Genomic DNA, 15,071 nt, shown 5'->3' on the forward strand with positions numbered 1-15,071 from the left:
TGAATGAAATGTTTCTAATTTTCTGACATTTTTAATGGGTTAATACAATAGTGTCTGAATCAGAGTAAGTTTGGTATAGAATACAGCTCTGGAATTTTTCCTTCTACAGCTTCTGACCCATATTTCCTACCTACTATCCTACCATCCCCTCTGCTGAAGAAACCAAGTGTTTGGTATCTCCCCCGAAACCTGACTGATATTCTCAGAACTGTTCTTTTCTCCAAGTGATTACATGGAAGAAGCTATTAATATATGACCCTGCCCTCTGGCCCAATAGTGATCTCACTCCATTTGGGTTCTATGTTCACACCTAGACCAGGGTCCTTCCCAAGCCATATGGTTTACTGTTCATCTAGGGAGATATAAACTTGGGATCAGAGATGGTGGTAATTCTACAACACATAAACTGGAAGGAGAAAATTGGGATTGGCCCATGCATCAAAGGCCAATCTCCAAGAATGGATGAAGAGAATAAGTCTTTGGTTCTCTGATTCCAAATCACTTTGGACACCCAGGTATATTGTTATGTTCTATAAAATGCCACTTAACTTTTAAATGTATATCCTATTGTTAAGCTAGTTGGAGTTAGTATACCAATTACCAGCTTTTTGTTTTTAAGCAACAGAAGGTAAGTTAATACAAGTTTGGTTTTGGAAATCTTTCTTGTTGCTTCCTAGTCCCCATCTGTATAACTTAACCTTAAGGCATAGAAGAGAGGGATCAAATATACACAGGTCTTTCTTCTTGTGGGCACCTCTCAGGGGGTGTGCTCTGGGATGAAGAGGTTAATAGAGAACAATATAGATAAAGAAGTTGAAATGTAAGCACTCTTCTTCAGGTTACTGGATGCTTACATGATTTTTGGTTTTTTTCCCTTTCAGAAAATCTTGAACTGAGTAATCAGTATATGTTAAAAGAAAAAGATCTCATATATAAGAGATATGTACATTTGAAAATCTTAATAAAAAGATAATTTCCTACTAGTGTTAAAATTCACAGTGTGAGAAGAATCTGTTGACGGCAAGTTACTATACCTGAGTCTTAACACTTCCTGTCTATTGATAGAGAAAACAACATTAATTCAGAGTATTAAAAATTAAATAAAACATGGAAAGCAGATAACACAATCTCTGACATATTGTATGAACTTAAAAATACGCCCAATACATTTCTAATTCCATAATTTCAAGGGAGTAGTCCTATACAGACCAGTACTCATAGGACAATTCTTTCAAATAGACAAGCTCCTTAGTAACTTAACATCCATACCTTTTGCTAATATTAGACTTGTTTACCTGCCAAGAATGTATTCAATTTTTGAATACCAGCAGAGTAGAAATCAACCTCTTAAAAATCTGATAATGATGCACTGAGGTCCCAAAGGGTAGTAAAGTGAAACTTTTTTCCCTCACAACCCCCTACCATAAAAACAAAACAAGATTATAAGGTTATAACATTTAAAAAAAAAGGATTATAAGATTATAAGGTTGTTAAACACATTTGGTAAGATTTTCATTTTGAAATGTCACATTATTCTTTCTCCATAAGTAACCTGAAAAATTGGCTAGGTCCATTAAATGAAAGCATATTGGATGCATTAAAGAATCTAATATAAAGCAACAAAGGTACAGTCCAGCCTGCACCCCAGACACTAATTTCTTCCCAGCATTTCCATCAGGAAGCTTGCCCTACCAGGTCTATATTTCATTCTCATTTTTTTTTTCTACTCTGTAGAAAACGGTTTTCAGGCACTTAGAGCTTCAATCTTCTTGTCTGGTCTTAAAAGTCAGACAATCTGTAATAATGTGGATTATTTAACCTTACAACTCTTCTAACAAGTAATCAGAGTACCCAAACAGGCTTATAAATGTAAAAAACAATCAAACTAACCTAAAAGAGTACATTACCAATGACGCCATTTCATTCCTTCCTTCATTCTAAGTTTGAATGAATTAATCACCTAACAATCCTCCGTTTCTAGGAAACTTCCAAGATTTGTCCTAATAGCAAAAGAACAACATTGATTTTTTCCTTAACCCTTTTGTGCCAAGTGTCCACAGACATTAACTGAAGTCCTTCCTAGGGACCTACTTCTCAATTATCCCCAGGGAATCCCCCGACAAAGATGCTTCTCTAATGGTGGCAGGCTCAACCCTTTGCCAGCACCAGGGTCTGTGACTCACCAGCTCATTCCCCTCCAAGCAGATGATGGAAACTTCTCCCCTTCTACTGCTAATTCTCAAGATGCAGCCTGGAAGCATGGTGGGCAGAATGAGTTTATTTCTCCAAGTTTGGCCTGTTTTAACTCCTACATACGTGAACAGCCAATATAATACAATAAAAGTAGAAACACAATTTTTAGTATTTCTTATCACAGCCATTTGAAGCACCTTTCTGCCTGAAAGGCTCTAGACTGTCAGGAGAGGCCCTGAGACAAAGGCATTGCTATAAGATGCGGGCTGTATCGTGGCACAGTGGCAAGGTCACCACGTGCAAAATCTGTGGCTTGCCTGCCTCTGTGCCTCAGACGGAACAAATGCATGGGATGGATCTGGGATCTATATAACAGTTCCATGAGGCAGGACAATAATAAGAGGTTTTATGCTGAATTACACCCATTTTCCCAATGAGGACACATAAAACTTTCCAAACATGTGAGAAGTTTCAGACCCAAATATAATAAATGATGTACAGGCATGTGACCTGTGAAGTGAGTTTGTCAACCTTGTTTCATATGAGTGTGAAAAATGCTTTATAATTTTTATAATCTTATCTTCAGCAGCTTTGTAAGAAATAACTTGCTCCAGCGGCCAGGCATGGTGGCTCATGCCTGTAATCCCAGCACTTTGGGAGGCCGAGGTGGGCAGATCATGAGGTCAGGAGATCGAGACTATCCTGGCTAACATGGTAAAACCCCGTCTCTACTACAAATACAAAACAATGAGCCAGGTGTGGTGGTGGGTGCCTGCTGTAGTCCCAGCTACTTGGGAGCCTGAGGCAGGAGAATGGCATGAACCCAGGGGGTGGAGCTGGCAGTGAGCTGAGATTGTGCCACTGCACTCCAGCCTGGGTGACAGAGTGAGACTCCATCTCAAAAAAAAAAAAAAAAAAAAGAAATATCTTGCTCCATTAAGGTCATTTCAGTTTCCTCATTCATAAAGTGAAAATACAAACTAAGGCTCACAGGTTTTCTGATCCTGCCACTTAGAGAAAAAAAGCAGGACTTAGGACACTGGTCTCCCAGGAGTCCAAGGGACAGTGATTTGCCCAGGTTGTGCTCAGAGAGGGAACGGCAGTGGAGTGGCTTGGGTGGGTCGGTGTCCCCCTGCTGCACTGAATTTCTCTTGCCAGGTGGTAAGAGGGTGAGGGTCACATAAAGTTTGCTTAGTTGTAGCAAACCTCAGGGGAAGCATCCTCTGACTGGCCTCAGCACAACAACCAGCTCTGGGTATGGGCAGCATTTTTTTGGCCTATTGAGAAAGCCTATCTAATAGTGTCCTGAAGATTGTGTCTACTTCATCATCCTCACTGACTTAACTGTGACATCGGACAGGAATCAGGGAAGAGGGGCGTTGGCTACACCACGGACAAAGTCCTGATCCTTACCCCAACAAGTCACCTTAGAACTGCTCTGATCCTCACCATCAGCCCTGTCACGCTTTCCTCATGGGGTGCAGTGCTCATTTGACTGGGCCTCTGCTTTTTAAAATAAGTGGTTTCATGACAGACTTTAGCCTGGTAGCAATGACCAAAGGATCAGACAGAGGAATCCTTGGATTCTGAGCTCACGTCAGTTTCAGGGGATACCTGTCAGTGGCTGGGTCCTCCAAGCCCCATGGGGGCCAGGCCCAATTCCAAGGCCTCTCTGGTTAGGATGATAGCTCTCTTAGTCCTCCCCATCCAGGGAGCAGATGGCCAGAGGAGCAGTATTGTTGGTTCCAATGCTGTAGCAAGGACTAAAATAGGGCAGGAGGCGCCCAGGGAAGGGATAGCGGGGGAAAGTGAAGATGTGGGAGCCATAGTCAGTCACATTGTAGAAGGAAATGTCATGGGCCTCATAATCCACGAAAATTCCCACCCGGCGAGGAGGGACTGGCAAGGACAGGAGGGGGTACTCATCGGTGCCTGCTCGGTACTCATTTCCCTTCCTCAGCCTTATCACCCAAAATCCATAGTGGGGGGATAAGTAGACCACCTCCTTCCGGTCTACATTTTGCTTACATACTCCCAGGCCCCACTCAGACCTGTCTCCCACCTCCACCTCCCAGTAGTGCCGGCCTGAGGAGATGCACTGGCTTCCCAGGACAATATTATAGCGGTAAAATCTCTCAGGATTGTCTGGCAGTTTCTGGTTGGTGTCTCCATAGTGCACACGTTTTCTGTCTTCAGACACGATGAGACGGGAGTAAGCAGTATCTGGATCCAGGTGCACATCAGCTAGAAAAAAAGGTCCTGGTTGGTAACAGTGATATAGGGCCAAGGGGCATGGGTGAGGGCTGTCTGATAAATTCAGCCACAGATTTCTCAATAATGAGTGGGTGAGGCTGGATGGAGCACCCAGAGGGCACTGAACCATTTTCCTTCTCTGGGAGGGGTCCCTCCGACTGTCCACTACAGTTTCCCCCAGGATCCATTACCTGCATAGGTCTTCAGGATCTCTCTTAGCCCCAGCACACGGCAATCTGTCTTCAGCTCCAGGGAGATTGGTTCTGGCCGCTGCAAGCTCCAAGATTTGCTCCTGGTAGAGGAGGGTGAACCTCAGGGCCAGGAGTCCTGGCTTTGCCACATGGGCCTTATCTTAGTACAGGGAAGAGGGGCTTGGCCAGGGACGTAGTGAAGTGCCCCACCCCAGCAAAGCAGAGACATGATGGTTATGGTTATTTGGCTGAGCCTCAAGCTGTTTGTGTGCAGAGGTGAGAACACCCGCATGCTCATGCTACGGGAAGGTTTGGATGTATATTTGATTCTGGGAGAGGAAGAAGTGCACATATTTTCTGCTGGACATGAAGGAGTCATGGGCAGTCTTTTTTCCTCTTTGAGCAATCAACTTGAAACCACGTATTTTATAGCTTCACTTGATATACATTTGATAAAGTACAAAGAAGAAAAAGGAAAGATCAACAAAGATTCCTTAGCCATTACCATGTAAGTGGGACGAGACTGTGGACCAGCACTTGCTTTTCTGTGTGCATCGAGTCTGTGCTCTGTCCCTACTTCTGGCTCCAGCCAGGCCCCACTATCCCCTACAGGGCTGCTTAGAGGCTCCAAGGGTGAGAACATACCTGTTTAACACTTCCTGAATATCCTAGGAGGAGAAAAAAAATGCAACACCTGAGTATGTGCTATTCCTTGGAGGGAACAGACATCAAACTGGCAGGGAGTTTCTCTACGGGAAGGGAGACAGATACCAAGAATGGAGAGATGCCATGCAGAGGTAAGGAGAAGCGTATGGAAGGATGGAAGAGCAGGCTGAGCTTTGGCTGAACTGGCCAACTTCAGGCTCCATCTCAAGACTCTCAGGCTAGAGGAGAGGGCCTAGAATGATGCCAGAGCTGCCTGAGCACTGTCCCACCTATGACACTACAACAGACCAGGTCATCCACCAGCCAGAGAGAGGGAAACAGCAGGTATTCGCTGGGGAAACACAGGATCCATGATCAGCTGGCAGAGTGCTGGCAGTCCCTACTGAAGAGTAATGGATGCTCTTTCCTGGAGTCTCAGTCTATCTTCAGCTATCACTCAGGGTTACCAGGAAAACCTGCTACTCACCTGCAGCATCCAGCGGACAGGCCTCTGTGATCTCTCTTTCAACTCCGCAATCATCCTCCACAGGACCCGGCTCTGCTGGATGAGCTCACTATGGTTCAACTCCAGTTTCTGCAAGGTCTCTGCCGCCTCCTGCTGTAGGCTGGCCAGAGCTGCTGTTACCTCTGCCTCCAGCTGCCGATGTGGTGGCTGCTTTTTCTCCAGTAATCGCTGGTATTTCTCAAACTCCCATACAATACTCTGTTTTCGGGTTTCCACCTGTATCTGTGGAGCCAAGATGGAAATCAGCACTGATACTTTCAGTTACCCAGTATTGAGCATACTGACATATGCATACACACATACTCTGCAGTGGTACCAACCACGTGACAGGCTATGCGGGGGCAAAGATAAAGGATACTATTTTTCCTAGCTTCCTGTTCCAACTCCACCACACACTTCTAAGTCTCTATTGTCACTCTTACTGACTCCAGTAGGGTCCAGGATATTATCTAAATACTACAAGCTCTAGACTATTTTCCATTTTCAGAATAATGACAAGATGTGTTACATTTAAGTCTCTAAGGCAGTGTAACTTAACTACACTGTTAGGTGGTTCATTTTCATGTTGATATTATATCTGTTCAATGTGCTGTTTTAGATTGGTTCAGTGTTACTTTCTGCTGATCAAAAGTTCTAGTAGTTTGATACTTATTGGCCTCAAATTTATTTCAGAGGTGATTTTCCAATATTTTAATAACCAGACTCTTAGCAAATATGCTCTAACTTGGGAAAGTGAAAGAGAAACTCTGCTTTACTAAGCATGATATAAGCCACACCATTGTGAGCTGACACACGTGAGCACATGCTTTCCCTTTCTCATATATGAGGATACAAGACCAGAGGTTATCCCTACATCACCAAGGAGAAATTGGAATTAAGAGGTGACATGGCCTACCTAAAGCCTGGGACAGAGAAAGCAGGGATTAGAACCCCAGGCTCTGTGATTTCAAGCCTTACATTCTGCCTCACAGAGATAAGAATGCTACCCCAGGCCAGCTCCAGGACCACACAGGACGACTGACACAAACTCTTTTCCCCACGAGGCAACCTGCCTTCCAGGTGGCAGTTCGTTTCCTTTCACCAACTTCCAGCTTCCAGGCCTCTTCTTGCTCTTTCTTCAGATGTTCGAGGGCCTCATGAAGTTCCCACTGCAAGAGACAAAACCCTCATGAGGCCACCTCCGGCAGCTTAGGCTTCCTAGCATTGGGAGGCTGTGGGAGAACCAGAGTCCTTCAGGCAACTGGCCACAGTGAAGGCTGTGGGGAAAGGGAGTGCGACAGAGGAAGTAGACTCTGCCCAGATGACATCCAAGGTAGCTCACTGGGCCGAGAATAATTTCAACTCCCACAGTTTCTAAATGTCAGTAAACTGGAAGAAAAGGTCCATTTCCAGCCTCTCCAGAAAAGTACCTTGGACTTTCCTTTCCATGTCAATTTTTATCCTTATCTTATTTATTTTTATCTTGCTGTCTGCCAGAACCTTGTTACTCCAAATGTGGTTCAAGTGGATCAGCAGCATCCACATCACCTAGGAGCTTGTTAGAAATGCAGAATCCTGGCCTCCCCTTAGACCTACCAAATGAGCATCTCAATTTTAGCCAGATCTCCCAGGTGGTTCATATGCATATTAAGGGTAAGAAGCACTTTCCTAGAATAGTAATGCAAGGGATTTCTACTGAAAAGCATAAAGTGTGCAGACACACCATTTAATTCTGCTATTTTAACAAAATAGCAATTATTTTGTTAAAATTTATCATATGACAGGTATATTTTAAGCTCTAAATATGGATGTGATATTTACAATCCCCTGAGCCTGGTATTAACCTCATTTTATAGACAAGAAAACTGAGGCTTAGAGGGTGACCTACCCAAAGTCATTCAGGTAATAAATGGTTGGGCTGGGATTTAATCCAGCCCTTTACCCCTGTGTTATACTATCTCCCTTTTCTAATATTCTCAAAAACAGAATGAGTTAGTAAACACTTTTCATATTTTAGAAATCCCTCCCATATAGGAAAAAAGCTCTTCAGGGTATTTGTCTTACACTCTCACCTTCCTATTTCAACTCCAAAAAACAGAATTAAGACCAATGCTGGATCACTGGATCACAGAATCACTGAGATAATGGTTCTGATAAAGGTGTCATTATGGGCATCTGAGGAAGAGTAAAGAGAAGCCCAGAAGCTGGAAGTTAATGAGGTAAGGTACAAAAAAGGAGTCCCAGGTTTGTCAGAGATGACTTGTCAAATAAACAAACTTGGGAGAGGAGAAAGAGCAAGAAGACTTGAGTCACAGCCTCTGATCTTCCTTTCGCTAACTGGACCTGAAGTCATAAAGGACCTGAGAAGATTAGATGACCTCTCTCACTCCTGTGATTCATCCATAGTTCTTTCCCCCTCTAAAATAAATTACCATGTTTTCAACTTTCTAAGCCTCACTTTTGTCTATAAAATGAAGGAGTAAGTGATCCATTCAATGCCAAATGACTACTTGCAGCATTGCCAGGAGGAGTTTGCAGGTCAGGTGTAGCCTTGACCATCTATACAAGAGCTTCATGCCTAAACTCATCCAAGGCATTCAGAATTTAGTTAAAACCCAAACTGATTTCCTTTACATTCTCAGTATTGAAATCAGCCTTGGGTTAGGCACTGAGCCATGTTAGGATCTGGGATGGGGTGTAGAGGAAGTGGGAGGGCAGGAAATCAAGGAAGGTCATGAATACAAGGAAAGGTGTAGCTCCCTGTATCAGATTCCAGGATCTGTGGGTGTCAGGAACCAAAGGAATCAGCTCGCAGTCTGTGATGCTGGTGGTCAAGCCCTTGATCTAGTAATAGCCAAGTTGGAAGACTGGAGTGGCCAGCTTCCATCTCTCACCTTGTACTCCCAGGCAACATCCTCCATTGGCACAACACTGTGGGCCTCATGCTCTGGGGACTGGCTGCAGGCCTCACACATTATCAGGACATCCTCTTTGCAGAACATCTTCAGCTTTTCCCCATGGCACTCACACAGATCACCCTTCAGCCCCATTCCTGGATGTAGCCTTAGCAGACGGACTTTTTCTACAACATTGGCCAGCTGCCAATTAGGCCGCAGGTTCCTTGGCTGGACAGGAGCTCGACAGAGGGGACAGGTGTAACCCCAGTTCTGGGATTCTCCTGGGATCTCCCAGAGTCCGGAGAGGCAGCTGTGGCAGAAGCTATGGCCACAGTCAATGCTCACAGGCTCCCTCAGGAAGGTCATACAGATGGGACAGGCCACTTCTTCCACAATGGCTTCCACCAAGGCTGTGGGATCCATGGTTCCTTCTCACACTCTCCTCAGAACATGAATGAAATCAGGGAGAAGTGGTAAAGGCTGAGAAGAAGAAAAGAAAGACAAATAAGAGAAAAAGGTAACAGAGGAACGGAGAGATCAGTAACAGGAATAATTAATTTCTGGGGAAAAACCACCTTCCTTTTGACCCTTTACTGACCTTCTTTAGTAAGCATTCGCCTTTCCAACTGAAGGGTGCATGGTCTGAATGGGTCACATTACTCACATCATGAAGGGGATGATGGGGATGCCTAAGTGAGTGAATATTGGGAGTCCTCAGTCTTCATTCACTTGGCCAACTCTGATTCTCCTCTGGGATTGTTCTACTAGACCATTGCCATTCCAATCATGCTCTACAAATCAGCATTATTTCTCTTAAACTTGGGTAAGTTCACATAAAATGTGGTATTTCAGTATCTGAAGTAAGGCCATAAATACCTCCAGCCTCACTCTCTGGTATCTTTATATTTACATTTATACAATTCAAAGTGTCAGAAGGTAGTATGCCAGAAGCCCATTGCCTACACGCTCAATTTGTTTTCTTGTGTTGCACACTAAAATGTAAAAACTGCAAAGGAAACGGCAGTTCTTTTCCTGTGCCTTTTAAACCCCTGCCCACTGCTCCAGCACTAATGTACTTATTATTCACCAAGATGCCAAGACATTCTTCTGAGCTTTTAGTGGTATGTTACAAGCAGAGATGAAATAACATCCCTTGGAGATTAAAACAAAGATCATTTGATGATCATCACACCCATATTGATGAAATCACTACTCCAGCAAGAAATCTGAGATTTTTGTCAGGGCCACGTATGGGCATGACAAAATGGTCATGGTCAATGGCAGGCTCTTGGCTCAGTTGGCAATATTTATTCATTCACTTTGCTAGCTTGTGTTACCAGCTAGAGTCTATACAAGGAAGGGCCATGTTGGTCCTAGTTCCTGTTGTATCCTCAGCACCTAAATAGCACCTGCAATGCAGATATTGCTGAGTAAATAAATATTTGTTGAATGAATAAACCAGCTAGACATAGAAAATGGTTACTAAACCCAAAATCCTTTTAGAATTTGTGAGGTAAATTGAGAGCATACATTAATAATAAAAGCAAGCACTCTTTGAGCACTTATATGATGTGCCAAGCACTGTTCTGAGCACTTTACATGAATTAAGTTGGTTTATTTCACAACCCTAGGCAGAGACCATTATTGTTCTCATTTTACAGATGTTTGGCTTGGGGCTCTGCCATCTATCTTGGGCAAATTTCTTAACCTCTTTAGCTTTAAGGTATAATACAAATTCAAAAGGAGAGAGAAAAATCACTATGGTTTAGGTTAGTCCAGTAGCAGGAAGCAGGAAGCAGGGCAGTAAATTTTGCAGGACTCTGATATGCCACTGGCAGCGTGTGCCTTCTCACTAGATTCCCTGCCTCCTGCTTTTCTTCCTCTCACTATCACTACCAAACTGTGGGATCCAGTATCCTAAAACCTCCTTTTGGTAAATCACTAACTTACTAAAGAATCTATCCTGGCTCCCAGTTAACAAGACCTCTCCTTGAAACAGCACCTGTGTCCAGTTAGGCAAAGGAATAAACTTCCGCACACTCCTGCAAACTCCTCGTCCATTAAATCTACCTGACTTGGGTTCCTGCTGTTCTCCCAGTTGAAAATGACTTCTGCATGATCCTGCTTTTGACGTCATTTGCCATGTATTTGTCTATTGTCTTACTTCCCATACTAGAACTTTTTCATGCAGATAGGGTCATTGTCTGTTTTGTTCATTTCTATTTCCCCAATGCCAAGAACAGTGCCTCAAATACCTGTTGAATACGTGAAAACTAAATGTAAATGTTGAGTTCCAACTGATAGATTGACTAAGTGGAGGATGTGTTAATATCCTTAGCTAAGGCAGTAGAGACATTAAGAGACACCATCTAAAGTCAATAGAACAATAAATGGAAATTGATACCTATTATTTGAAGCTACAAATGGAAGACCTAAAATAGCGATAGAAAACTGACAAGATTGGGGCAGTAGGAAAGTAAGGCAAAGAAATATCAAAATGACAAATCCAGAAATACAGAGGAACGCACATTATTTTGATTTAGGGTGATAAAAACATCTAAATAGGGAAAAATTAAAAGTGGCAGCCTCTGCAAAGATCTGGGGATGGGTAGGCACTGCTCTTCAAAATAAGACCAGCTTCAATGTTTGACTTTTTATTATACATGAATTACTTTGAGAAAATTCAAATAATTAAACGTTCGGTTGCTTTGACTGTGCCTTCCGTAGGGTACAGTGAGAGTCTGAGAAGGGCATTTGAGAAGGGGGCGGGGCCTGGAAGACTTCCAGGGAGGACCCCAGTGGGAAGGGGGTAGAGGGGCGGGCGGTAATCTCCAGAGTCAGGGAGCAGCTGGGGACAGTAAGCTCCTGGCCTCGCCACAGGGCTTTGGGCAGGTCCCCAGGACAGCGGGCGGGTCGGGGTAAAGTGAGCTTGCAGGATCTGACTTCAGAAAAGGCAGAGTTCTCTACCCACCTCCCTCCTGGGCCCGGACTGGCGCTTCGCGGCGGAAATTCAAAGTGAAGAAGCCCGGTTCCGCAGCGTCCAGTGGCCCAGCGTCAGAAGCGGCCGCTCCCAGCAGCTCAGCACTTAGGGCCAGAGAGCGCCGGAGGCCCAGAGCCCAAAGCCCGGCAGTGCAGGCCCGGTAGCCCGCAGCTCCTAGGATACTACACCCGGCTCCAGGCCCCGGTCGCAGGACGGCAGCCAATGAGCGGCCGGCTGGGCCCAGGGTGGCTTCGCCCAGGGGGCGGTGTGTTTGTGGGGGCAGCCAATCACAGGCAGTGAGCAGGGTAACCCTAGCCAATTGGTGATGAGACGGGGGTTCCGGCGCTTCTAGGCATGTCAATGCTTTTTCTCTACTTCCTGGGTTTTTCTGGTCTCTTCACCCACTCAAGATTCCCTTAAACTGTAGAGGGTTCCAGAAGTTAGTTCCAGGATAGGTCAAAGGATTGAGGCTCCCGAATGATGCCCCTCAGGCTGTGCATTGAGAGACTCAGGTGGCTATTCATTTGCCAGTTTGTCTTGTTAAACTCAGAAGCCTGAGATTGGCCACGTCTCGTTCTGTGACCCAGCTTAGCATAGGGTTGGGCACACATATGGTGTGGACTCTGCTGTTCCTGGCAATATTCGCGACCTCTCATGGTTCCAGGCTGCAAGTACTGGGTTCTTAAACAAACAAAACCCTCTCTTTTTTCCTGGCATACTCTTACACTTCAATACTTAAGTAACCAGCTTGTCATCACTATTGCCGCAATCCACTTTAAAAGGTAAAAACAGACAACAGAGACCGGGAGTTGATGGAGAAATTGAATCCCTGGTCAAAAATTGTCATTAAAACAAGAAGAAAAAAATTAAACAACTGGTATCCCTTCCTCACCCAAACACATAGACACATGCACGCACACACAAAAATTGTTACTTAAGACAGCGATTTGGGTTTTTCTTTGTACTCCCAGGGCCTTGTCCTTCTCTTGACACTTAGGTTTTAATAAGCAAGTGAAGGCACCTCCTATCTACGTAGAAAATAACCAGGAAATCCTCCAATTGAAGCTCGGTTCCAAATTATATAATATCTTAATTGTTAGGACAGAGACTCCAGAATGCTCATGCCAGTGTCTGAGCGCAGGCCATGGTTAAAATTCTGAAGGGTGAGGCCCAGAAATTTCCTGCAACACATAGGGCTATGAGAAAAGACAAAAGTATCTTAGGTCTGAGCTGGACAGACAGTCTGTCTCACCCAGTTTTGGAGAAATGGCTGCTCTAATAGAATAATGAATTAATTAATTGAAATAAGCCATTTTAAACATTTATTTAACATCAATTTTTTGACAATATTATACTGGGTGCTGGGATTACAACTATGGTACATATAGTCTCTGCCTTTAAGAAGCTGAAGGTCAAGTTGGTTGTAGTGCTCTGGAATCTCTGTGAAGTTAAAACAGTTAATGGGAAGATCATTTTCATGTGTAAGGTGAAATTTGTAACTATGACCGATTGTCAAGAACCCTGGCAATCAGGGTAACTGGGGGCGGGGGCTTGTATTCATGCGGGGAAGGCTGGAGAGAGGGCTTTTGAAGACAGATCAGTTTACTTCCAAGGCATAGAAGCTTTCCTTTACAGATATCTTCAGAGTGTTTTGTTTGTTTATTTGTTTGCTGTGAGACAGGTGTGTCCAGGTGAGGCTCTGTCTTGGACAAATTCCACAGCTGTAGCTGCAGACCCCAACCCTCTTCCCTGAATCCAAGATAGAACAGGACAACAAGATGAGTGGCTGACTGTAGGATGGTGCCCATCTGTGCTGTAGGGGAGGAGTAGCATCACAGGAGAAGCAAGAACTGAGAACTGTTTGGGGAACAGGGAAAGAGATATAGGCACTGAATAAATAGGACTAAGGAAGAGTTAGGGAGTTAGTAGAAATCTGAGGTCTGATATTCTGGAAAGAGACCAGAGACTGACTATATTGCATGTCATGCAACATGCTTGCTTAGAGACCCCTAATTTATTTTCTTCTCTTACTCTTTCTGAGGAAGTACGAGCCACACCCTCAATTAGTTCTGTACAATCTTAGGCTTGAAGAATATAATCTTAGGCTTGAAGGCTTTAAAGGGGAAGAAATAGCTGCCTGTGTTAGTGGCATGTCAGTCATCAGGAGAACCTGCTAGGGGTGGAAGGAGGAGGGTAGGAATAAAGCCTAGACCATGGATAGATACCCCACTCCACCTTGAAAGTCTCCTACTGGACCTCTTATGAAGGAGTTAATACCTCCTGTTTCCGCTATTCCAGATTGTTTTCAGTTTCCAGAAGGCAAAACTGACATCTCCCAGGAGTCCAAGCAGGAGAAGTTAGGGCCTCCCTTCCCTATCTGCTCAGTGCTAGCCTTGGCTAAGAGAGAGGAAATTCCTGCCTAGAGGGGCAAATCTGCAGGACTTTGTTACCACTTTCACTTTGGCAGAGGAAGGAGGTCAGGGATTGGAAAGGGTGATGAGTCTAGAAATTAAAACACAGCTTTCTGTCTGGAGGTGGTGGAGAGCCTTTCTGAAAGTGCTTCTGGGTTGAGGCTGTCACCTAGATTGTATATTAGGGTTTAAGTGTTCCAAGAAATTGAGAAGCAGGAAGTAGAAAAGAGAGAATAATTTCAGAAGCAGATGCAAGGAACAGTAACAGGAAGATCTAGCAAGGATGTGGTGGGGCAGTTTCAGTGTGAGATGCCATGGACAGGAAAATGACAACATACGTGTGTGTGTGTGTGTGTGTGCGCGTGCCTGAGACAGACATAAAAATAACTAAATAACAAGGTATATATCAGAATATAGATGTATATTACAATAGCAATTGTTAATAGTTACACACAACTAACAGCAAGACCTTTGTACAGTGGGAAGCAGAACAAGCCAAATATTGTTATTGGTTTTGATATCAGAGTTATATTAGATTAAAACAAGAAGTAGCTTTGTAAGTTCTTGTATTTGATGTCTAATTCAAGTTCTTTAAATGTCAAATCTGTTTCAGTAAGTTACAATTCTCAAAGTGTCAGTGTCTTCATAGTTATGAACAATTACACAAATAATTATTTTTATTTTTATTTGTCTCTACTTCTGAGTTTTTTCCTTGATTCTAATCCCTGATATTTTATATTTACCGCTACTTTATTTTTTTTTTCTGAGCGACATATCTTTCTTTCCAAAGATCTGTCTAGTTGATCGTTCCTTTCAAAGAACCTGTTAACTTGTTATTTCACTTTTTTTCTGATTTTATCTGTATTATTTTTTCTTGATTTATTTTACTTATATTTATTATCTTATTTTTCTTTCTTCTTGCATTGACTGAGGAGTGTAAAGTTTTCCCTAAATATAAGTCAGGCTATATACCATAAATCATCATGGTGCTTTAAT

At 43.6% G+C, this 15,071-nt stretch overlaps 1 protein-coding gene across 1 annotated transcript; it reads right to left on the bottom strand.

The window, feature by feature from the left end:
• Positions 1-15: 15 nt before the first annotated feature.
• On the bottom strand, positions 16-11,889 carry TRIM68 (tripartite motif containing 68). The gene is made up of 7 exons (XM_003910325.4): positions 11,656-11,889; positions 8,682-9,164; positions 6,861-6,956; positions 5,770-6,030; positions 5,283-5,305; positions 4,638-4,738; positions 16-4,437 (listed from the first exon to the last, which is right to left on the bottom strand). Exons 2-7 carry the CDS (start codon positions 9,105-9,107, stop codon positions 3,887-3,889), a joined length of 1,458 nt encoding a protein of 485 aa, XP_003910374.1. The 5' UTR covers positions 9,108-9,164; positions 11,656-11,889; the 3' UTR covers positions 16-3,886.
• Between the last annotated feature and the right edge of the window lie 3,182 nt (positions 11,890-15,071).

The sequence above is a fragment of the Papio anubis genome, chromosome 12, assembly GCF_008728515.1.
Source record: "Papio anubis isolate 15944 chromosome 12, Panubis1.0, whole genome shotgun sequence".
NCBI classification, from domain to species: domain Eukaryota; kingdom Metazoa; phylum Chordata; class Mammalia; order Primates; family Cercopithecidae; genus Papio; species Papio anubis.